General features: G+C 40.2%; 1 protein-coding gene across 1 annotated transcript in view; it reads left to right on the plus strand.

The window, feature by feature from the left end:
- Window positions 1-13,372, plus strand: part of LOC110515522 (nerve growth factor-like) — a 98,948-nt gene extending 85,576 nt beyond the window's left edge. The window contains exon 2 of the mRNA XM_036947836.2: window positions 10,976-13,372. Coding sequence (XP_036803731.1) covers window positions 10,987-11,910 — 924 coding nt within the window. The 5' untranslated portion in view covers window positions 10,976-10,986 and the 3' untranslated portion in view covers window positions 11,911-13,372. The remainder of the gene's footprint in view (window positions 1-10,975) is intronic.
- The last annotated feature ends 13,795 nt before the right edge of the window (window positions 13,373-27,167 follow it).

The following is a 27,167-nucleotide window of genomic DNA, read 5'->3' on the forward strand; positions in this document are numbered from 1 at the left end:
CATTCTGAATGTTGGAATTTCAGAACACTAAATGTTAAACACAGACAGTGTGTGTTTTTGTGTGTGTGGACTGTGGTCTGTGAGAGGCTGTGCAGGCTGCATTTCTGGTAAAGTGTGTATGTCTGACAGGTAGGGCTGGGTTAGAGAGGCTGTCTGACAGGTAGGGCTGGGGTAGACAGGCTGTCTGACAGGTAGGGCTGGGGTAGAGAGGCTGTCTGACAGGTAGGGCTGGGGTAGACAGGCTGTCTGACAGGTAGGGCTGGGGTAGAGAGGCTGTCTGACAGGTAGGGCTGGGGTAGAGAGGCTGTCTGACAGGTAGGACTGGGGTAGAGAGGCTGTCTGACAGGTAGGGCTGGGGTAGAGAGGCTGTCTGACAGGTAGGACTGGGGTAGAGAGGCTGTCTGACAGGTAGGACTGGGTTAGAGAGGCTGACACCAGACACATCTCTGACACCACACACAGCTCTGACCCCAGACACAGCTCTGACATCACACACAGCTCTGACCTCAGAAACAGCTCTGACACCAGACACAGCTCTGACCCAAGGCACATCTCTGACACCACACATCTCTGACACCACAAAGCTCTGACACCAGACACAGATCTGACACCAGACAAATCTCTGACACCAGACACAGCTCTGACACCAGACACAGCTCTGACACCAGACACAGCTCTGACACCAGACACAGCTCTGACACCAGACACATCTCTGACATCACACATCTCTGACACCACACAGCTCTGACACCCCACAGCTCTGTTTCCAGACACATCTCTGACACTACACACAGCTCTGACACCACACAGCTCTGACACACACACAGCTCTGACACCACACAGCTCTGACACCAGACACATCTCTGACACCACACACATCTCTGACACCACACACAGCTCTGACCCCAGACACAGATCTGAGACACACAGCTCTGACACACACACAGCTCTGACACCAGACACATCTCTGACACCACACACAGTTCTGACACCACACACAGCTCTGACCCCAGACACAGCTCTGAGACACACAGCTCTGACCTCAGACACAGCTCAGACACCAGACACAGCTCTGAGACACACAGCTCTGACACCAGACACAGCTCTGACCGCAGATACAGCTCTGACACCAGACACAGCTCTGACACCAGACACATCTCTGACCCCAGACATAGCTCTGTCATCAGACACAGCTCTGACCCCAGACACAGCTCTGACCCCAGACACATCTCTGACCCCAGACACAGCTCTGACCCCAGACACAGCTCTGACCCCAGACACATCTCTGACCCCAGACACATCTCTGACACCACACACAGCTCTGACCCCAGACACCCATCTGACACCAGACACAGCTCTGACACCACACAGCTCTCAGACACACAGCTCTGACCCCAGACTGAGGCGCTTGAGTTGTGTAGCAGAAGAAGAAAGGAACATTTCCCTGATGACAGACAGCGATGATAACATTGTTTCCCTGATGAGAGACAGCGATGATAACATTGTTTCCCTGATGAGAGACAGCGATGATAACATTGTTTCCCTGATGAGAGACAGCGATGATAACATTGTTTCCCTGATGACAGCCAGCGATGATAACATTGTTTCCCTGATGAGAGACAGCGATGATAACATTGTTTCCCTGATGAGAGACAGCGATGATAACATTGTTGCGTTGATGACAGACAGCGATGATAACATTGTTGCGCTGATGAGAGACAGTGATGATAACATTGTTGCGCTGATGACAGACAGCGCTGATAACATTGTTTCCCTGATGACAGACGGCGATGATAACGTTGTTTCCGTGATGACAGACAGCGATGATAACATTGTTTCCCTGATGACAGACAGCGATGATAACATTGTTTCCCTGATGACAGACAGTGATGATAACATTGTTTCTCTGATGACAGACAGCGATGATAACATTGTTTCCCTGATGACAGACAGCGATGATATAATTGTTTCCCTGATGACATACAGCGATGATAACATTGTTTCCCTGATGAGAGACAGCGATGATAGCATTGTTTCCCTGATGAGAGACAGCGATGATAACATTGTTTCCCTGATGACAGACAGCGATGATAACATTGTTGCGTTGATGACAGACAGCGATGATAACATTGTTGCGTTGATGACAGACAGCGATGATAACATTGTTTCCCTGATGACAGACGGCGATGATAACATTGTTTCCCTGATGACAGCCAGCGATGATAACATTGTTTCCCTGATGAGAGACAGCGATGATAACATTGTTTCCCTGATGAGAGACAGCGATGATAACATTGTTTCCCTGATGACAGACGGCGATGATAACATTGTTTCCCTGATGACAGCCAGCGATGATAACATTGTTTCTCTGATGACAGACAGCGATGATAACATTGTTTCCCTGATGACAGACAGCGATGATAACATTGTTTCTCTGATGACAGACAGCGATGATAACATTGTTTCCCTGATGACAGACAGCGATGATAACATTGTTTCCCTGATGACAGACAGCGATGATAACATTGTTGCGCTGATGACAGAAACACCCTGACCCAGCGAACGGCCTGGGTCACCACCACATTAATGTTCCTACAGAGTGCAGTAGGGTGCTTGGAGCAGTTGATTGACAGGTGTAGGCTACTGGAGAATTATCAACTTTCCTCTTGTGTGGATGCTAGCCAATGATTTATAGTTATGTATAATTTATCATTCTAGTTACGGTCCTAAACCACTTAATAGGTTAATACTACCATCTAGTGGATAACATGAATGTGGTATGAACGACAGCAGTAGTTGTCAACCACGGGTTTATCTGATAGATAGGCTAGGGCCTAGCCAGCTGGTCATAGAGAGAGACTGGGAGGGCCTAGTCCGCAGGTCATAGAGACAGACTGGGAGGGCCTAGTCAGCTGGTCATAGAGACAGACTGGGAGGGCCTAGCCAGCTGGTCATAGAGACAGACTGGGAGGGCCTAGCCAGCTGGTCATAGAGAGAGACTGGGAGGGCCTAGCCAGCTGGTCATAGAGTCAGACTGGGAGGGCCTAGTCAGCTGGTCATAGAGAGAGACTGGGAGGGCCTAGTCAGCTGGTCATAGAGACAGACTGGGAGGGCCTAGCCAGCTGGTCATAGAGAGAGACTGGGATGGCCTAGCCAGCTGGTCATAGAGAGAGACTGGGAGGGCCTAGTCAGCCGGTCATAGAGACAGACTGGGAGGGCCTAGTCAGCTGGTCATAGAGACAGACTGGGAGGGCCTAGCCAGCTGGTCATAGAGAGAGACTGGGAGGGCCTAGCCAGCTGGTCATAGAGTCAGACTGGGAGGGCCTAGTCAGCTGATCATAGAGACAGACTGGGAGGGCCTAGCCAGCTGGTCATAGAGAGAGACTGGGAGGGCCTAGCCAGCTGGTCATAGAGACAGACTGGGAAGGCAGGCCAGCTGGTCATAGAGACAGACTGGGAGGGCCTAGCTAGCTGGTTCTGGAGAGAGACTGGGAGGGCTTAGCCAGCTGGTTCTGGAGAGAGACTGGGAGGTCCTAGCCAGCTGGTTCTGGAGAGAGACTGGGAGGTCCTAGCCAGCTGGTCATAGAGACAGACTGGGAGGGCCTAGTCAGCTACTTCTATTCCAGGCTACGTTCCTGTCAAACATTTATTAAATTCAAAAATTCAACCAATCACATGTTTGCTGTGGGCAGGTTACATGTCAAGTATGTAGAGAGTAGTATGTGTATGGACTGAGCCCAGCCACAACCCACATTTCTTTCATGCGTGCGTGTGTGGGTTATATCCAATGACTGTATATATGAATGGACAAAGCCATTGATCACGTGTCACCATTCATTCATATGTGATGACTCAAGAGCGCATCGAAGCCAAATTAGGTCAGTTAAGATGTCGTCTCAGGAGATATAACGTGTGCAGTTTGTGTTACCCCAGAAAGTGATGTTCCTTGCTCAGTGCTGCCCCCCCCCCCATTGAGTAACTCTAATTGAAGGCCGACTGGGGTACTGCAGGTTGCCAATAGCATCTAAATTATCTTTATATCTTTTCAGTGTATGATTTAAAAACAATTGGCCCAAAGACATACGTCTGGTGTGTCGACTGTCAAAGGTTTAAAGTACTTAGGTAAAAATACTTTAAAGTACTACCTAAGTAGTTTGTCTTTCTCACTGTGTTAATTTATCTGGGACTGTTTCAGGACGCCTGTTGTTATTGTTGACAGGACGTGTGTTATTGTTGACAGGATGTGTGTTGTTGTTGACAGGACGTGTGTTATTGTTGACAGGACATGTGTTGTTGTTGACAGGATGTGTGTTGTTGTTGACAGGACGTGTGTTGTTGTTGACAGGATGTGTGTTGTTGTTGACAGGATGTGTGTTGTTGTTGACAGGACGTGTGTTATTGTTGACAGGACATGTGTTGTTGTTGACAGGATGTGTGTTGTTGTTGACAGGACGTGTGTTGTTGTTGACAGGATGTGTGTTGTTGTTGACAGGATGTGTGTTATTGTTGACAGGATGTGTGTTGTTGTTGACAGGACGTGTGTTATTGTTGACAGGACGTGTGTTGTTGTTGACAGGATTTGTGTTGTTGTTGACAGGACGTGTGTTATTGTTGACAGGACGTGTGTTGTTGTTGACATGATGTGTGTTGTTGTTGACATGACGTGTGTTATTGTTGACAGGATGTGTGTTGTTGTTGACAGGATGTGTGTTATTGTTGACAGGATGTGTGTTGTTGTTGACAGGACATGTGTTATTGTTGACAGGACTTGTGTTATTGTTGACAGGACGTGTGTTATTGTTGACAGGACGTGTATTATTGTTGACAGGACGTGTGTTATTGTTGACAGGACGTGTGTTGTTATTGTTGACAGGACGTGTGTTGTTGTTGACAGGACGTGTGTTGTTGTTGACAGGACGTGTGTTGTTGTTGACAGGACGTGTGTTATTGTTGACAGGGCGTGTGTTATTGTTGACAGGGCGTGTGTTGTTGTTGACATGATGTGTGTTGTTGTTGACAGGACGTGTGTTATTGTTGACAGGATGTGTGTTGTTGTTGACAGGATGTGTGTTATTGTTGACAGGATGTGTGTTGTTGTTGACAGGACATGTGTTATTGTTGACAGGACTTGTGTTATTGTTGACAGGACATGTGTTATTGTTGACAGGACGTGTGTTATTGTTGACAGGACGTGTGTTATTGTTGACAGGACGTGTGTTGTTATTGTTGACAGGACGTGTGTTGTTGTTGACAGGACGTGTGTTGTTGTTGACAGGACGTGTGTTGTTGTTGACAGGACGTGTGTTGTTGTTGACAGGACGTGTGTTATTGTTGACAGGGCGTGTGTTGTTGTTGACAGGATTTGTGTTGTTGTTGACAGGACGTGTGTTGTTGTTGACAGGACGTGTGCTGTTGTTGACAGGACGTGTGTTGTTTTTGACAGGACGTGTGTTGTCATTGTTGACAGGACGTGTGTTGTTGTTGACAGGACGTGTGTTGTTGTTGACAGGACATGTGCTGTTGTTGACAGGACGTGTGTTGTTTTTGACAGGACGTGTGTTGTCATTGTTGACAGGACGTGTGTTGTTGTTGACAGGACGTGTGTTGTTATTGTTGACAAGATGTGTGTTGTTGTTGACAGGATTTGTGTTATTGTTGACAGGATGTGTGTTGTTGTTGACAGGATGTGTGTTGTTGTTGACAGGACGTGTGTTGTTGTTGACAGGATGTGTGTTGTTGTTGACAGGACGTGTGTTGTTGTTGACAGGATGTGTGTTGTTGTTGACAGGTTGTGTGTTGTTGTTTACATGACGTGTGTTGTTGTTGACAGGATGTGTGTTGTTGTTGACAGGATGTGTGTTTGTTGTTGACATGATGTGTGTTGTTGTTGACAGATCGTGTGTTGTTGTTGACATGATGTGTGTTGTTGTTGTCAGGACGTGTGTTGTTGTTGACAGGTCGTGTGTTGTTGCTGACAGGACATGTGTTGTAATTGTTGACAGGGTGTGCTGATGTTGACAGAATGTGTGTTGTTGTTGACAGGTCATGTATTGTTGTTGACAGGATGTGTGTTGTTGTTGACAAGATGGGTGTGTTGTTATTGTTGACAGGATGTGTTTTGTTGTTGACAGGGTGCGTTGATGTTGACAAGACATGTTGTTGACAGGACGTGTGTTGTTGTTGACAGGGTGTGTTGATGTTGACAGGACGTGTGTTGTTGTTAACAGGACGTGTGTTGTTATTGTTGACAGGACGTGTGTTGTTGTTGACAGGACATGTGTAGTTGTTGACAGGACATGTTTTGTTGTCGACAGGACGTGTGTTGTTATTGTTGACAGGAGGTGTGTTGTTATTGTTGACAGGATGTGTGTTGTTGTTGACATGACGTGGGTTGTTGTTGACAGGGTGTGTTGTTTTTGTTGACAGGATATGTGCTGGTGTTGACAGGCCGTGTGTTGTTGACAGGACATGTGTTGATGTTGACAGGACATGTTTTGTTGTCGACAGGGCGCGTGTTGTTGTTGACAGTACCTGTGTTGTTGTTGGCATGACTTTGGTTGTTGTTGACAGGACATGGGTTGTTGTTGACATGACGTGGGTTGTTGTTGACAGGATGTGTGTTGTTGTTGTTGACAGGATGTGTGTTGTTGTTGACAGGACGTGGGTTGTTGTTGACAGGGTGTGTTGTTATTGTTGACAGGATGTGTGTTGTTGTTGACAGGGTGTGTTGTTATTGTTGACAGGCCATGTGTTGTTGTTGACAGGTGTGTTGTTATTGTTGACAGGTCCTGTGTTATTGTTGACAGTACATTTTTTTATGTTGACAGGACATGTGTTGTTGTTGACAGGGAGTGTGTTGTTCTTGTTGACAGGACGTGTGTTGTTGTTGACAGGACGTGTGTTGTTGTTGACAGGACGTGTGTTGTTTTTGACCAGACGCGGGTTGTTGTTGACAGGGTGTGTTGTTATTGTTGACAGGACGTGTGCTGGTGTTGACAGGTTGTGTGTTGTTGTTGACAGGACGTGTGTTGTTGTTGTCAGGACGTGTGTTGTTGTTGACAGGTCGTGTGTTGTTGCTGACAGGACATGTGTTGTAATTGTTGACAGGGTGTGCTGATGTTGACAGGATGTGTGTTGTTGTTGACAGGTCATGTATTGTTGTTGACAGGATGTGTGTTGTTGTTGACAAGATGGGTGTGTTGTTATTGTTGACAGGATGTGTTTTGTTGTTGACAGGGTGCGTTGATGTTGACAAGACATGTTGTTGACAGGACGTGTGTTGTTGTTGACAGGGTGTGTTGATGTTGACAGGACGTGTGTTGTTGTTAACAGGACGTGTGTTGTTATTGTTGACAGGACGTGTGTTGTTGTTGACAGGACATGTGTAGTTGTTGACAGGACATGTTTTGTTGTCGACAGGACGTGTGTTGTTATTGTTGACAGGAGGTGTGTTGTTATTGTTGACAGGATGTGTGTTGTTGTTGACATGACGTGGGTTGTTGTTGACAGGACGTGTGTTGTTATTGTTGACAGGATGTGTGTTGTTGTTGACAGGATGTGTGTTGTTGTTGACAGGGTGTGTTGTTTTTGTTGACAGGATATGTGCTGGTGTTGACAGGCCGTGTGTTGTTGACAGGACATGTGTTGATGTTGACAGGACATGTTTTGTTGTCGACAGGGCGCGTGTTGTTGTTCACAGGACCTGTGTTGTTGTTGGCATGACTTTGGTTGTTGTTGACAGGACATGGGTTGTTGTTGACATGACGTGGGTTGTTGTTGACAGGATGTGTGTTGTTGTTGTTGACAGGATGTGTGTTGTTGTTGACAGGACGTGGGTTGTTGTTGACAGGGTGTGTTGTTATTGTTGACAGGATGTGTGTTGTTGTTGACAGGGTGTGTTGTTATTGTTGACAGGCCATGTGTTGTTGTTGACAGGTGTGTTGTTATTGTTGACAGGTCCTGTGTTATTGTTGACAGTACATTTTTTTATGTTGACAGGACATGTGTTGTTGTTGACAGGGAGTGTGTTGTTCTTGTTGACAGGACGTGTGTTGTTGTTGACAGGACTTGACATGTGTTGTTATTGTTGACAGGACGTGTGTTGTTGTTGACAGGACGTGTGTTGTTTTTGACCAGACGCGGGTTGTTGTTGACAGGGTGTGTTGTTATTGTTGACAGGACGTGTGCTGGTGTTGACAGGTTGTGTGTTGTTGTTGACAGGACGTGTGTTGTTGTTGACAGGGTGTGTTGTTGTTGACAGGGTATATTGTTGTTGACAGGGAATGTTGTTGTTGACCAGTTTTGTGTTGCTATTGTTTACAGGAGGTGTATTGTTGACAGGACATGTGTTGTTGTTGACAGGACATGTGTTGTTGTTGACAGGACCCATGTTGTTGTTGTTTACAGGATGTGTGTTTTTGACAGGACATGTGTTGTTGTTGACAGGACATGTGTTGTTTTTGACAGGACATGTGTTGTTGTTGACAGGATGTGTGTTGTTATTGTTGACAGGACATGTGTTGTTGTTGACAGGATGTGTGTTGTTATTGTTGACAGGACAAGTGTTGTTGTTGACAGGACTTGACTTGTTTTGCTATTGTGACAGGACGTGTGTTGTTGTTGACAGGACCCATGTTGTTGTTGTTTACAGGACATGTGTTGTTGTTGACAGTGCGTGTTGTTGTTGACAGGGTGTGTTGTTGTTGACAGGGAATGTTGTTGTTGACAGGTTTTGTGTTGTATTGTTTACAGGAGGTGTATTGTTGACAGGACATGTGTTGTTGTTGACAGGACATGTGTTGTTGTTGACAGGACCCATGTTGTTGTTGTTTACAGGACATGTGTTGTTGTTGACAGGATGTGTGTTTTTGACAGGACATGTGTTGTTGTTGACAGGACGTGTATTGTTGTTGACAGGACGTTTGTTGTTGTTGACAGGGTGCTTTGTTGTTGACAGGGTGTGTTGTTGTTGACAGGACGTGTGTTGTTGTTTACAGGCCAAGTGTTGTTGTTGACATGTCTTGTGTTGTTATTGTTTACAGGACGTGTATTGTTGTTGACAGGACGTGTGTTGTTGTTGACAGGGTATGTTGTTGTTGACAGGTCTTGCGTTGCTATTGTTTACAGGATGTGTGTTGTTGACAGGACATGTGTTGTTGTTTACAGGACGTGTATTGTTGTTGACAGGACGTGTGTTGTTGTTGACAGATTGCTTTGTTGTTGACAGGGTGTGTTGTTGTTGACAGGACGTGTGTTGTTGTTTACAGGCTGTGTGTTGTTGTTGACAGGTCTTGTGTTGTAATTGTTTTACAGAACGTGTATTGTTGTTGACAGGACGTGTGTTGTTGTTGACAGGGTGTGTTGGGGTTGACAGGGTGTGTTGTTGTTGACAGGGTATGTTGTTGTTGACAGGTCTTGCGTTGCTATTGTTTACAGGATGTGTGTTGTTGATAGGACATGTGTTGTTGTTTACAGGATGTGTGTTGTTGTTGACAGGATTTGTGTTGTTGACAGGGCATGTGTTGTTGTTGACAGGACGTGTATTGTTGTTGACAGGACGTGTGTTGTTGTTGACAGGTTGCTTTGTTGTTGACAGGGTGTGTTGTTGTTGACAGGACGTGTGTTGTTGTTTACAGGCTGTGTGTTGTTGTTGACAGGTCTTGTGTTGTAATTGTTTACAGAACGTGTATTGTTGTTGACAGGACGTGTGTTGTTGTTGACAGGGTGTGTTGGGGTTGACAGGGTGTGTTGTTGTTGACAGGGTATGTTGTTGTTGACAGGTCTTGCGTTGCTATTGTTTACAGGATGTGTGTTGTTGATAGGACATGTGTTGTTGTTTACAGGATGTGTATTGTTGTTGACAGGGTGTGTTGTTGTTGACAGGACGTGTGTTGTTGTTTACAGGCTGTGTGTTGTTGTTGACAGGTCTTGTGTTGTAATTGTTTACAGAACGTGTATTGTTGTTGACAGGACGTGTGTTGTTGTTGACAGGGTGTGTTGGGGTTGACAGGGTGTGTTGTTGTTGACAGGGTATGTTGTTGTTGACAGGTCTTGCGTTGCTATTGTTTACAGGATGTGTGTTGTTGATAGGACATGTGTTGTTGTTTACAGGATGTGTGTTGTTGTTGACAGGATTTGTGTTGTTGACAGGACATGTGTTGTTGTTGACAGGACGTGTATTGTTGTTGACAGGACGTGTGTTGTTGTTGACAGGTTGCTTTGTTGTTGACAGGGTGTGTTGTTGTTGACAGGACGTGTGTTGTTGTTTACAGGCTGTGTGTTGTTGTTGACAGGTATTGTGTTGTAATTGTTTACAGAACGTGTATTGTTGTTGACAGGACGTGTGTTGTTGTTGACAGGGTGTGTTGGGGTTGACAGGGTGTGTTGTTGTTGACAGGGTATGTTGTTGTTGACAGGTCTTGCGTTGCTATTGTTTACAGGATGTGTGTTGTTGATAGGACATGTGTTGTTGTTTACAGGATGTGTATTGTTGTTGACAGGGTGTGTTGTTGTTGACAGGGTATGTTGTTGTTGACAGGTCTTGCGTTGCTATTGTTTACAGGATGTGTGTTGTTGACAGGACATGTGTTGTTGTTTACAGGATGTGTGTTGTTGACAGGACATGTGTTGTTGTTGACAGGACGAGTTTTGTTGTTGACATGACGTGTATTGTTGTTGACATGTCGTGTGTTGTTGTTGACATGACGTGTGTTGTTGTTGACATGACGTGTGTTGTTGTTTACAGGACGTGTGTTGTTGTTGATATGACGTGTGTTGTTGTTGACATGACGTGTGTTGTTGTTGACATGACGTGTGTTGTTGTTGACAGGACGTGTGTTGTTGTTGACAGGACGTGTGTTGTTGTTGACAGGACGTGTGTTGTTGTTTACATGACGTGTGTTGTTGTTGACAGGACGTGTGTTGTTGTTGACATGACGAGTGTTGTTGTTGACATGACGTGTGTTGTTGTTGACAGGACGTGTGCCCATGAGGTCGTTGCTGTTGGTGCTCCTGCTCATTGGCATCCAGGCTGTACTGAACATGGAAGGGGCCCTGGGCCCGGTGGCTGCCAACCACAGTGCAGAACACCACACAGCAGCCAATGGCAGAGCAGAACAGCACACAGCAACCAATGGCAGAACAGAACACCACACAGCAGCCAATGGCAGAGCAGAACTACAGAGGACGGCCCGACTGTCAGTGTCACCTCAGCAGGAGCAGCCAGCAGCAGACAGGGATACTCAGCTGAGACCCAGCCGGACCAGACAGGCCCACAGACCAGCCTCTCTACCCCAGGACAGGAGTTCTTCCCTGGGCCATTCTGAGACAGACTCCTCCTCTTCCCCCTCCATCCCTGAGGTGGACCCCAAACTGTTCAGCAAGCGGAAGTACCGCACCTCATCACGCGTCGTCTTCAGCGACGTACCCCCCTCTCACCACACCCTGGGGGGGGAGACAGGGGATGAGGAGGAAGGGGTGATGGGTGGGGGAGTGAGGGTGAGGCGGAGAGCGGGGGGGCAGCCCATGCACAGGGGGGAGTACTCCGTGTGCGACAGCATCAGCGTGTGGTTGGGGAACCTGACCAAGGCCACAGACATCGCCGGCAACGAGGTGGAGGTTCTGCCAGAGGTGAAGATAGACAACGTCCGCAAGAGACAGTTCTTCTACGAGACCACCTGCCGCGTGGCCACACCCCCGGGGGGCGGAGCTGGGGCTGGGGGAGGGGCCAGTGGAGGCATTTCTAAAGCAGGGTGCCGCGGCATCGACAGCCGTCACTGGAACTCGTACTGCACCAACACACACACGTACGTGCGCGCGCTCACCAAGTTCAAGGAGCAGACGGCGTGGAGGCTGATACGCATCAACGCAGCGTGTGTGTGTGTCCTCAGCCGCAAGTCCTGGAGGCACTGACCTCTCACCCCTAGGACTATGGACCCATATATACACACACACACACAAACAAACACCGATTGCACAGTCAGACACGTAAACAACCTTGAAACAGCCACTACAAATGTATTGTAGTGTTAGACTCCCCTCCCACACACAGACACACTCCCACACACAGACACACTCCCACACACAGACACACTCCCACACACAGACACACTCCCACACACAGACACACTCCCACACACACAGACACACTCCCCTGTATCCGACCAGCCCCTTCCCCTCTCCTTACCCTACCTCAGTCAGATTTCTGGTTCTTCTAACTTATGAGGACTGCATGTCATATTTATAGTTTATACAGTCAAATATATATTAAATAAGTGTATATATACAGGGCCTTCGGTAACTATTCAGACCCCATGACTTTTCAACATTTTCTTACGTTACAGCCTTATTCGAAAATTAATAAAATAACAAAAATTGCTCATCTAACTACACACCCCATAATGACAAAGTGAAAACAGGTTTGTAGACATTTTTGCAAATGTATTAACATTCACAACAGAAATACCTTATTTACATGAGTATTCATACCCTTTGATATGAGACTCGAAATTGAACCACCAAGACTCTTCCTAGAGCTGGTCGCCTGGCCTAACTAAGCAAGGAAAGAAGGGCCTTGGTCAGGGAGGTGACCAAGAACCCGATGGTCACTCTGACAGAGCTCTAGAGTTCCACATGTGGAGATGGGAGAACCTTCCAGAAGGACAACCATCTCTGCAGCACTCCACCAACCAGGCCTTTATGGTAGAGTGGTCAGACGGAAGCCGCTCCTCAGTAAAAGGCACATGACATCCCGCTTACAGTTTGCCAAAAGGCACCAAAAGACTCTCAGACCATGAGAAACAAGATTCTCTGGTCTGTTGAAATCAAGATTCAACTTTTTGCCCTGAATGTCAAGTGTCATGTCTTGAGGAAAACTGGGACCATCCCTAAGGTGAAAGGTGGTGGCATCATCATGCTGTGGGGATGTTTTTCAGCAGCAAGGACTGGGCGACTAGTCAGGATCAAGGGAAAGATGAACAGAGCAAAGTACAGAGAGATCCTAGATGAAAACCTGCTCTGGAGCGCTGAGGACCTCAGACTGGGGCGAAGGTTCACCTTCCAACAGGACTACGACCCTAAGCACAAGTAAAGGGTCTGAAAACTTACTTAAATGTGATTTATTTTTATTTCATTTTTTTAAATATAAATTAGCAACAATTTCTAAAAACCGATTTTCTCTTTGTCATTACGGGGTATTGTGTGTAGATTGATGAGGCGGAAAACGATTGAATCCATTTTAGTGTAAGGCTGGAAAGTAACAAAATGTGGAAAAAGTCAAGGGGTCTGAATACCATCCGAAGGCACTGTACATCATGAATTCAACTTTTTGTTGTTGTTGATGATGATGCTGTTATTTATTAAACACTTCAGTACATGCCTGTCTCCTGTCTCCTGTCTCCTGCCTCCTGTCTCCTGTCTCCTGCCTCCTGTCTCCTGCCTCCTGTCTCCTGTCTCCTGCCTCCTGTCTCCTGCCTCCTGTCTCCTGTCTCCTGCCTCCTGTCTCCTGCCTCCTGTCTCCTGCCTCCTGTCTCCTGTCTTCTGTCTCCTGTCTCCTGCCTCCTGCCTCCTGTCTCCTGCCTCCTGTCTCCTGTCTCCTGCCTCCTGCCTCCTGTCTCCTGCCTCCTGTCTCCTGCCTCCTGTCTCCTGCCTCCTGTCTCCTGTCTCCTGCCTCCTGTCTCCTGCCTCCTGTCTCCTGCCTCCTGTCTCCTGCCTCCTGTCTCCTGTCTCCTGCCTCCTGCCTCCTGTCTCCTGCCTCCTGTCTCCTGTCTCCTGCCTCCTGTCTTTTGTCTCCTGCCTCCTCCCTCCTGCCTCCTGTCTCCTGTCTCCTGCCTCCTGCCTCCTGCCTCCTGCCTCCTGTCTCCTGTCTCCTGCCTCCTGCCTCCTCTCTCCTGCCTCCTGTCTTCTGTCACATGGTTGGGGGATACGGATGATCTCTATTAATACCATGTGTGGTGTGAATGTGTGTGCATGCGTGCGTGTCAGAGAGGTGGAATCTCACCCTGGCCGTGTTGACCCGGCATAATACACACAACTTCCAGGAGAGATGGGATCACCAAGATGCTCCTAGAACACCGGTATACCTGTCACCTTGGAGACCTTGGAGCACTGGGGGTGTACGGAGCCTTCCGGAATGGTGTTGGGAATGACGTAATGTCAGAGCTGTCACTGATGGTCAGCGAGGCTTCACAGAGGAAGAAGGGGAGGAGCAACAGCCTCATTGAATTTCATAAAAATTTAAATAGTGAAACATTAAAAAATATATCCTTTTTAGATAAAACTATACTGAATATAATCACGTCAGCAGATAATTGATTAAAACAGACTGTTTTGTAATGAAGGTCTACAGTAGTCTCAACAGCACTCTGTAGGGAAGCAACATGGTGTAGCCGGAGGACAGCTAGCTTCCATCCTTCTCTGGGTACATTGACTTCAATAACAAACCTAGGAGGCTCTTAGTTCTCACCCCCTTCCATTGACTTACACAGTAATTGTGACAACTTCATAAACTCCAACCTATCAGAGTTTTTGCAGCATGAATATATATGTTGTTCACCCAATCAAAGGATCAGATTTTGAGTCTAGTACTAATCAGGGGTATTTTCATTCCGCCGATTCTGTTACAGACCCTTTTTTCCAATTTTCAACAAAAATTACATTCCCAAATCTAACTGCCTGTAGCTCAGGACCTGAAGCAAGGATATGTATATTATTGATACCATCTGAAAAAAAACACTTAGAAGTTTGTGGAAATGTGAAATTAATGTAGGAGAATTTAACACATTAGATCTGGTAAAAGATAATACATGGGAAAAAAACTGTTTTTTTTGTACCATTATCTTTGTAGGAAAAAGGAAAACCGCACACTGCTCTTGATAGTATCACTAATCTTTAATAAGCTACCGTCTCGGCCTCACAGCCTTCTCCAGAACTCCTGACGATGGCCGTGAGGCCGATACTGTTGCCACGCACCTGCAAATAAGATTGCACAGATGTGCGAGTGCCTTTTTTGAATTTTGTACCATCATCTTTGAAATGCAAGAGAAAGACCATAATGTATTATTCCAGCCCAGGTGCAATTTAGATTTCGGCCACTAGATGGCAGCAGCATGTGCACAATATTTTAGACTGATCCAATGAACCATTGCATTTCTGTTCAAAAGGTTGTATCAAGACTGCCCAAATGTGCCTAATTGGTTAATTAATAACTTTTCAAGTTCATAACTGTGCACTCTCCTCAAACAATAGCATGGTATTATTTCACTGTCATAGCTACTGTAAATTTGACAGTGTAGTTAGATTAACAAGAGTTTAAACATTCTGCCAATATTAGATATGTCTATGTCCTGGGAAATGTTATTGTTACTTACAACCTCATGCTAATCACATTAGTTCACATTAGCTCAACTGTCTTGCGGGTGGGACACCAATCTGTAGAGATATGTAAGAGGTTTTAAACGGAAGCAAACAGAACAGAAATCAGGGAGGATCGACCTGGTTGGTAATGTTCTCCAGGCTGGATCACAACAGGCAAATCAAATCAGGGAGGATCGACCTGGTTGGTAATGTTCTCCAGGCTGGATCACAACAGGCAAATCAAATCAGGGAGGATCGACCTGGTTGGTAATGTTCTCCAGGCTGGATCACAACAGGCAAATCAAATCAGGGAGGATCGACCTGGTTGGTAATGTTCTCCAGGCTGGATCACAACAGGCAAATCAAATCAGGGAGGATCGACCTGGTTGGTAATGTTCTCCAGGCTGGATCACAACAGGCAAATCAAATCAGGGAGGATCGACCTTGGTTGGTAATGTTCTCCAGGCTGGATCACAACAGGCAAATCAAATCAGGGAGGATCGACCTGGTTGGTAATGTTCTCCAGGCTAGATCACAACAGGCAATGACTGGGAGTCCCATAGGGCGGCGCACAATTGGCCCAGCGTCGTCTGTGTTTGGCCGGTGTAGGACGTCATTGTAAATCAGAATTTGTTCTTAAATTGACTTGCCTAGTTAAATAAAGGTTTAATTAAAAAAATATATGTAAAAAAACATTTAATTTGTAGTCGAGGTTGTAACAACCTCATGATGGGTATAGGACAGGTTTAAGTATTAAGTTTAAGTATTAAGTGTAGTATCTAAGCCTATCATGTAGTATGTAAGCCTATCATGTATCTAAACCTATCATGGTGTATCTAAAACTATCATGTAGTATCTAAACCTATCATGTAGTATCTAAACCTATCATGTAGTACCTAAATCTATCATGTAGTACCTAAACCTATCATGTAGTATCTAAACCTATCATGTATCTAAACCTATAATTTAGTACCTAAACCTATCTTGTATCTAAACCTATCATTTAGTACCTAAACCTATCATGTAGTACCTAAACCTATCATGTATCTAAACCTATAATTTAGTACCTAAACCTATCATGTATCTAAACCTATCATTTAGTACCTAAACCTATCATGTAGTACCTAAACCTATCATTTAGTACCTAAACCTATCATGTATCTAAACCTATCATTTAGTATCTAAACCTATCATGTAGTACCTAAACCTATCATTTAGTACCTAAACCTATCATTTAGTACCTAAACCTATCATGTAGTACCTAAACCTATCATGTATCTAAACCTATCATGTAGTATCTAAACCTATCATGTAGTATCTAAACATATCATGTAGTATCTAAACCTATCATGTAGTACCTAAACCTATCATGTAGTATCTAAACCTATCATGTAGTACCTAAACCTATAATGTAGTACCTAAACCTATCATGTAGTACCTAAACCTATCATGTAGTATCTAAACCTATCATGTATCTAAACCTATCATGTATCTAAACCTATCATGTAGTACCTAAACCTATCATGTATCTAAACCTATCATGTATCTAAACCTATCATGTATCTAAACCTATCATGTAGTACCTAAACCTATCATGTAGTACCTAAACCTATCATGTATCTAAACCTATCATGTATCTAAACCTATCATGTACCTAAACCTATCATGTAGTACCTAAACCTATCGTGTAGTATCTAAACCTATCATGTATCTAAACCTATCATGTAGTACCTAAACCTATCATGTAGTATCTAAACCTATCATGTATCTAAACCTATCATTTAGTAACTAAACCTATCATGTAGTATCTAAACCTATCATGTATCTAAACCTATCATGTAGTACCTAAACCTATCATGTAGTACCTAAACCTATCATGTAGTATCTAAACCTATCATGTTGTATCTAAACCTATCATGTATCTAAACCTATCATGTAGTACCTAAACCTATGATGTAGTATCTAAACCTATCATGTAGTATCTAAACCTATCATGTAGTATCTAAACCTATCATGTAGTACCTAAACCTATAATGTAGTACCTAAACCTATCATGTAGTACCTAAACCTATCATGTAGTACCTAAACCTATCATTTAGTACCTAAACCTATCATTTAGTACCTAAACCTATCATGTAGTACCTAAACCTATCATGTATCTAAACCTATCATGTAGTATCTAAACCTATCATGTAGTATCTAAACATATCATGTAGTACCTAAACCTATCATTTAGTACATAAACCTATCATGTATCTAAACCTATCATTTAGTATCTAAACCTATCATGTAGTACCTAAACCTATCATTTAGTACATAAACCTATCATGTAGTATCTAAACCTATCATGTAGTATCTAAACATATCATGTAGTATCTAAACCTATCATGTAGTACCTAAACCTATCATGTAGTATCTAAACCTATCATGTAGTACCTAAACCTATAATGTAGTACCTAAACCTATCATGTAGTACCTAAACCTATCATGTAGTACCTAAACCTGTCATGTAGTATCTAAACCTATCATGTATCTAAACCTATCATGTATCTAAACCTATCGTGTAGTACCTAAACCTATCATGTATCTAAACCTATCATTTAGTACCTAAACCTATCATGTATCTAAACCTATCATTTAGTACCTAAACCTATCATGTAGTACCTAAACCTATCATTTAGTACCTAAACCTATCATGTATCTAAACCTATCATTTAGTATCTAAACCTATCATGTAGTACCTAAACCTATCATTTAGTACCTAAACCTATCATTTAGTACCTAAACCTATCATGTAGTACCTAAACCTATCATGTATCTAAACCTATCATGTAGTATCTAAACCTATCATGTAGTATCTAAACATATCATGTAGTATCTAAACCTATCATGTAGTACCTAAACCTATCATGTAGTATCTAAACCTATCATGTAGTACCTAAACCTATAATGTAGTACCTAAACCTATCATGTAGTACCTAAACCTATCATGTAGTATCTAAACCTATCATGTATCTAAACCTATCATGTAGTACCTAAACCTATCATGTAGTACCTAAACCTATCATGTATCTAAACCTATCATGTATCTAAACCTATCATGTATCTAAACCTATCATGTAGTACCTAAACCTATCATGTAGTACCTAAACCTATCATGTATCTAAACCTATCATGTATCTAAACCTATCATGTATCTAAACCTATCATGTAGTACCTAAACCTATCGTGTAGTATCTAAACCTATCATGTATCTAAACCTATCATGTAGTACCTAAACCTATCATGTAGTATCTAAACCTATCATGTATCTAAACCTATCATTTAGTAACTAAACCTATCATGTAGTATCTAAACCTATCATGTATCTAAACCTATCATGTATCTAAACCTATCATGTAGTACCTAAACCTATCATGTAGTACCTAAACCTATCATGTAGTATCTAAACCTATCATGTTGTATCTAAACCTATCATGTATCTAAACCTATCATGTAGTACCTAAACCAATGATGTAGTATCTAAACCTATCATGTAGTATCTAAACCTATCATGTAGTATCTAAACCTATCATGTAGTACCTAAACCTATAATGTAGTACCTAAACCTATCATGTAGTACCTAAACCTATCATGTAGTACCTAAACCTATCATTTAGTACCTAAACCTATCATTTAGTACCTAAACCTATCATGTAGTACCTAAACCTATCATGTATCTAAACCTATCATTTAGTACCTAAACCTATCATGTATCTAAACCTATCATTTAGTACCTAAACCTATCATGTAGTACCTAAACCTATCATTTAGTACCTAAACCTATCATGTATCTAAACCTATCATTTAGTATCTAAACCTATCATGTAGTACCTAAACCTATCATTTAGTACCTAAACCTATCATTTAGTACCTAAACCTATCATGTAGTACCTAAACCTATCATGTATCTAAACCTATCATGTAGTATCTAAACCTATCATGTAGTATCTAAACATATCATGTAGTATCTAAACCTATCATGTAGTACCTAAACCTATCATGTAGTATCTAAACCTATCATGTAGTACCTAAACCTATAATGTAGTACCTAAACCTATCATGTAGTACCTAAACCTATCATGTAGTATCTAAACCTATCATGTATCTAAACCTATCATGTATCTAAACCTATCATGTAGTACCTAAACCTATCATGTATCTAAACCTATCATGTATCTAAACCTATCATGTATCTAAACCTATCATGTAGTACCTAAACCTATCATGTAGTACCTAAACCTATCATGTATCTAAACCTATCATGTATCTAAACCTATCATGTATCTAAACCTATCATGTAGTACCTAAACCTATCGTGTAGTATCTAAACCTATCATGTATCTAAACCTATCATGTAGTACCTAAACCTATCATGTAGTACCTAAACCTATCATGTATCTAAACCTATCATGTATCTAAACCTATCATGTATCTAAACCTATCATGTAGTACCTAAACCTATCGTGTAGTATCTAAACCTATCATGTATCTAAACCTATCATGTAGTACCTAAACCTATCATGTAGTATCTAAACCTATCATGTATCTAAACCTATCATTTAGTAACTAAACCTATCATGTAGTATCTAAACCTATCATGTATCTAAACCTATCATGTATCTAAACCTATCATGTAGTACCTAAACCTATCATGTAGTACCTAAACCTATCATGTAGTATCTAAACCTATCATGTTGTATCTAAACCTATCATGTATCTAAACCTATCATGTAGTACCTAAACCTATGATGTAGTATCTAAACCTATCATGTAGTATCTAAACCTATCATGTAGTATCTAAACCTATCATGTAGTACCTAAACCTATAATGTAGTACCTAAACCTATCATGTAGTACCTAAACCTATCATGTAGTACCTAAACCTATCATTTAGTACCTAAACCTATCATTTAGTACCTAAACCTATCATGTAGTACCTAAACCTATCATGTATCTAAACCTATCATTTAGTACCTAAACCTATCATGTATCTAAACCTATCATTTAGTACCTAAACCTATCATGTAGTACCTAAACCTATCATTTAGTACCTAAACCTATCATGTATCTAAACCTATCATTTAGTATCTAAACCTATCATGTAGTACCTAAACCTATCATTTAGTACCTAAACCTATCATTTAGTACCTAAACCTATCATGTAGTACCTAAACCTATCATGTATCTAAACCTATCATGTAGTATCTAAACCTATCATGTAGTATCTAAACATATCATGTAGTATCTAAACCTATCATGTAGTACCTAAACCTATCATGTAGTATCTAAACCTATCATGTAGTACCTAAACCTATAATGTAGTACCTAAACCTATCATGTAGTACCTAAACCTATCATGTAGTATCTAAACCTATCATGTATCTAAACCTATCATGTATCTAAACCTATCATGTAGTACCTAAACCTATCATGTATCTAAACCTATCATGTATCTAAACCTATCATGTATCTAAACCTATCATGTAGTACCTAAACCTATCATGTAGTACCTAAACCTATCATGTATCTAAACCTATCATGTATCTAAACCTATCATGTATCTAAACCTATCATGTAGTACCTAAACCTATCGTGTAGTATCTAAACCTATCATGTATCTAAACCTATCATGTAGTACCTAAACCTATCATGTAGTATCTAAACCTATCATGTATCTAAACCTATCATTTAGTAACTAAACCTATCATGTAGTATCTAAACCTATCATGTATCTAAACCTATCATGTAGTACCTAAACCTATCATGTAGTACCTAAACCTATCATGTAGTATCTAAACCTATCATGTTGTATCTAAACCTATCATGTATCTAAACCTATCATGTAGTACCTAAACCTATGATGTAGTATCTAAACCTATCATGTAGTATCTAAACCTATCATGTAGTATCTAAACCTATCATGTAGTACCTAAACCTATAATGTAGTACCTAAACCTATCATGTAGTACCTAAACCTATCATGTAGTACCTAAACCTATCATTTAGTACCTAAACCTATCATTTAGTACCTAAACCTATCATGTAGTACCTAAACCTATCATGTATCTAAACCTATCATGTAGTATCTAAACCTATCATGTAGTATCTAAACATATCATGTAGTACCTAAACCTATCATGTAGTACCTAAACCTATCATTTAGTACATAAACCTATCATGTATCTAAACCTATCATTTAGTATCTAAACCTATCATGTAGTACCTAAACCTATCATTTAGTACATAAACCTATCATTTAGTACCTAAACCTATCATGTAGTACCTAAACCTATCATGTATCTAAACCTATCATGTAGTATCTAAACCTATCATGTAGTATCTAAACATATCATGTAGTATCTAAACCTATCATGTAGTACCTAAACCTATCATGTAGTATCTAAACCTATCATGTAGTACCTAAACCTATAATGTAGTACCTAAACCTATCATGTAGTACCTAAACCTATCATGTAGTACCTAAACCTATCATGTAGTATCTAAACCTATCATGTATCTAAACCTATCATGTATCTAAACCTATCATGTAGTACCTAAACCTATCATGTATCTAAACCTATCATTTAGTACCTAAACCTATCATGTATCTAAACCTATCATTTAGTACCTAAACCTATCATGTAGTACCTAAACCTATCATTTAGTACCTAAACCTATCATGTATCTAAACCTATCATTTAGTATCTAAACCTATCATGTAGTACCTAAACCTATCATTTAGTACCTAAACCTATCATTTAGTACCTAAACCTATCATGTAGTACCTAAACCTATCATGTATCTAAACCTATCATGTAGTATCTAAACCTATCATGTAGTATCTAAACATATCATGTAGTATCTAAACCTATCATGTAGTACCTAAACCTATCATGTAGTATCTAAACCTATCATGTAGTACCTAAACCTATAATGTAGTACCTAAACCTATCATGTAGTACCTAAACCTATCATGTAGTATCTAAACCTATCATGTATCTAAACCTATCATGTATCTAAACCTATCATGTAGTACCTAAACCTATCATGTATCTAAACCTATCATGTATCTAAACCTATCATGTATCTAAACCTATCATGTAGTACCTAAACCTATCATGTAGTACCTAAACCTATCATGTATCTAAACCTATCATGTATCTAAACCTATCATGTATCTAAACCTATCATGTAGTACCTAAACCTATCGTGTAGTATCTAAACCTATCATGTATCTAAACCTATCATGTAGTACCTAAACCTATCATGTAGTATCTAAACCTATCATGTATCTAAACCTATCATTTAGTAACTAAACCTATCATGTAGTATCTAAACCTATCATGTATCTAAACCTATCATGTATCTAAACCTATCATGTAGTACCTAAACCTATCATGTAGTACCTAAACCTATCATGTAGTATCTAAACCTATCATGTTGTATCTAAACCTATCATGTATCTAAACCTATCATGTAGTACCTAAACCTATGATGTAGTATCTAAACCTATCATGTAGTATCTAAACCTATCATGTAGTATCTAAACCTATCATGTAGTACCTAAACCTATAATGTAGTACCTAAACCTATCATGTAGTACCTAAACCTATCATGTAGTACCTAAACCTATCATTTAGTACCTAAACCTATCATTTAGTACCTAAACCTATCATGTAGTACCTAAACCTATCATGTATCTAAACCTATCATGTAGTATCTAAACCTATCATGTAGTATCTAAACATATCATGTAGTACCTAAACCTATCATGTAGTACCTAAACCTATCATTTAGTACATAAACCTATCATGTATCTAAACCTATCATTTAGTATCTAAACCTATCATGTAGTACCTAAACCTATCATTTAGTACATAAACCTATCATTTAGTACCTAAACCTATCATGTAGTACCTAAACCTATCATGTATCTAAACCTATCATGCAGTATCTAAACCTATCATGTAGTATCTAAACATATCATGTAGTATCTAAACCTATCATGTAGTACCTAAACCTATCATGTAGTATCTAAACCTATCATGTAGTACCTAAACCTATAATGTAGTACCTAAACCTATCATGTAGTACCTAAACCTATCATGTAGTACCTAAACCTATCATGTAGTATCTAAACCTATCATGTATCTAAACCTATCATGTATCTAAACCTATCATGTAGTACCTAAACCTATCATGTATCTAAACCTATCATTTAGTACCTAAACCTATCATGTATCTAAACCTATCATTTAGTACCTAAACCTATCATGTAGTACCTAAACCTATCATTTAGTACCTAAACCTATCATGTATCTAAACCTATCATTTAGTATCTAAACCTATCATGTAGTACCTAAACCTATCATTTAGTACCTAAACCTATCATTTAGTACCTAAACCTATCATGTAGTACCTAAACCTATCATGTATCTAAACCTATCATGTAGTATCTAAACCTATCATGTAGTATCTAAACATATCATGTAGTATCTAAACCTATCATGTAGTACCTAAACCTATCATGTAGTATCTAAACCTATCATGTAGTACCTAAACCTATAATGTAGTACCTAAACCTATCATGTAGTACCTAAACCTATCATGTAGTATCTAAACCTATCATGTATCTAAACCTATCATGTATCTAAACCTATCATGTAGTACCTAAACCTATCATGTATCTAAACCTATCATGTATCTAAACCTATCATGTATCTAAACCTATCATGTAGTACCTAAACCTATCATGTAGTACCTAAACCTATCATGTATCTAAACCTATCATGTATCTAAACCTATCATGTATCTAAACCTATCATGTAGTACCTAAACCTATCGTGTAGTATCTAAACCTATCATGTATCTAAACCTATCATGTAGTACCTAAACCTATCATGTAGTATCTAAACCTATCATGTATCTAAACCTATCATTTAGTAACTAAACCTATCATGTAGTATCTAAACCTATCATGTATCTAAACCTATCATGTATCTAAACCTATCATGTAGTACCTAAACCTATCATGTAGTACCTAAACCTATCATGTAGTATCTAAACCTATCATGTTGTATCTAAACCTATCATGTATCTAAACCTATCATGTAGTACCTAAACCTATGATGTAGTATCTAAACCTATCATGTAGTATCTAAACCTATCATGTAGTATCTAAACCTATCATGTAGTACCTAAACCTATAATGTAGTACCTAAACCTAGCATGTAGTACCTAAACCTATCATGTAGTACCTAAACCTATCATTTAGTACCTAAACCTATCATTTAGTACCTAAACCTATCATGTAGTACCTAAACCTATCATGTATCTAAACCTATCATGTAGTATCTAAACCTATCATGTAGTATCTAAACATATCATGTAGTATCTAAACCTATCATGTAGTACCTAAACCTATCATGTAGTATCTAAACCTATCATGTAGTACCTAAACCTATAATGTAGTACCTAAACCTATCATGTAGTACCTAAACCTATCATGTAGTATCTAAACCTATCATGTATCTAAACCTATCATGTATCTAAACCTATCATGTAGTACCTAAACCTATCATGTATCTAAACCTATCATGTATCTAAACCTATCATGTATCTAAACCTATCATGTAGTACCTAAACCTATCATGTAGTACCTAAACCTATCATGTATCTAAACCTATCATGTATCTAAACCTATCATGTATCTAAACCTATCATGTAGTACCTAAACCTATCGTGTAGTATCTAAACCTATCATGTATCTAAACCTATCATGTAGTACCTAAACCTATCATGTAGTATCTAAACCTATCATGTATCTAAACCTATCATTTAGTAACTAAACCTATCATGTAGTATCTAAACCTATCATGTATCTAAACCTATCATGTATCTAAACCTATCATGTAGTACCTAAACCTATCATGTAGTACCTAAACCTATCATGTAGTATCTAAACCTATCATGTTGTATCTAAACCTATCATGTATCTAAACCTATCATGTAGTACCTAAACCTATGATGTAGTATCTAAACCTATCATGTAGTATCTAAACCTATCATGTAGTATCTAAACCTATCATGTAGTACCTAAACCTATAATGTAGTACCTAAACCTATCATGTAGTACCTAAACCTATCATGTAGTACCTAAACCTATCATTTAGTACCTAAACCTATCATTTAGTACCTAAACCTATCATGTAGTACCTAAACCTATCATGTATCTAAACCTATCATGTAGTATCTAAACCTATCATGTAGTATCTAAACATATCATGTAGTACCTAAACCTATCATGTAGTACCTAAACCTATCATTTAGTACATAAACCTATCATGTATCTAAACCTATCATTTAGTATCTAAACCTATCATGTAGTACCTAAACCTATCATTTAGTACATAAACCTATCATTTAGTACCTAAACCTATCATGTAGTACCTAAACCTATCATGTATCTAAACCTATCATGCAGTATCTAAACCTATCATGTAGTATCTAAACATATCATGTAGTATCTAAACCTATCATGTAGTACCTAAACCTATCATGTAGTATCTAAACCTATCATGTAGTACCTAAACCTATAATGTAGTACCTAAACCTATCATGTAGTACCTAAACCTATCATGTAGTACCTAAACCTATCATGTAGTATCTAAACCTATCATGTATCTAAACCTATCATGTATCTAAACCTATCATGTAGTACCTAAACCTATCATGTATCTAAACCTATCATTTAGTACCTAAACCTATCATGTATCTAAACCTATCATTTAGTACCTAAACCTATCATGTAGTACCTAAACCTATCATTTAGTACCTAAACCTATCATGTATCTAAACCTATCATTTAGTATCTAAACCTATCATGTAGTACCTAAACCTATCATTTAGTACCTAAACCTATCATTTAGTACCTAAACCTATCATGTAGTACCTAAACCTATCATGTATCTAAACCTATCATGTAGTATCTAAACCTATCATGTAGTATCTAAACATATCATGTAGTATCTAAACCTATCATGTAGTACCTAAACCTATCATGTAGTATCTAAACCTATCATGTAGTACCTAAACCTATAATGTAGTACCTAAACCTATCATGTAGTACCTAAACCTATCATGTAGTATCTAAACCTATCATGTATCTAAACCTATCATGTATCTAAACCTATCATGTAGTACCTAAACCTATCATGTATCTAAACCTATCATGTATCTAAACCTATCATGTATCTAAACCTATCATGTAGTACCTAAACCTATCATGTAGTACCTAAACCTATCATGTATCTAAACCTATCATGTATCTAAACCTATCATGTATCTAAACCTATCATGTAGTACCTAAACCTATCGTGTAGTATCTAAACCTATCATGTATCTAAACCTATCATGTAGTACCTAAACCTATCATGTAGTATCTAAACCTATCATGTATCTAAACCTATCATTTAGTAACTAAACCTATCATGTAGTATCTAAACCTATCATGTATCTAAACCTATCATGTATCTAAACCTATCATGTAGTACCTAAACCTATCATGTAGTACCTAAACCTATCATGTAGTATCTAAACCTATCATGTTGTATCTAAACCTATCATGTATCTAAACCTATCATGTAGTACCTAAACCTATGATGTAGTATCTAAACCTATCATGTAGTATCTAAACCTATCATGTAGTATCTAAACCTATCATGTAGTACCTAAACCTATAATGTAGTACCTAAACCTAGCATGTAGTACCTAAA

This window comes from Oncorhynchus mykiss, chromosome 16 (assembly GCF_057628025.1).
Source record: "Oncorhynchus mykiss isolate SJ-2025 chromosome 16, ASM5762802v1, whole genome shotgun sequence".
NCBI lineage: Eukaryota > Metazoa > Chordata > Actinopteri > Salmoniformes > Salmonidae > Oncorhynchus > Oncorhynchus mykiss.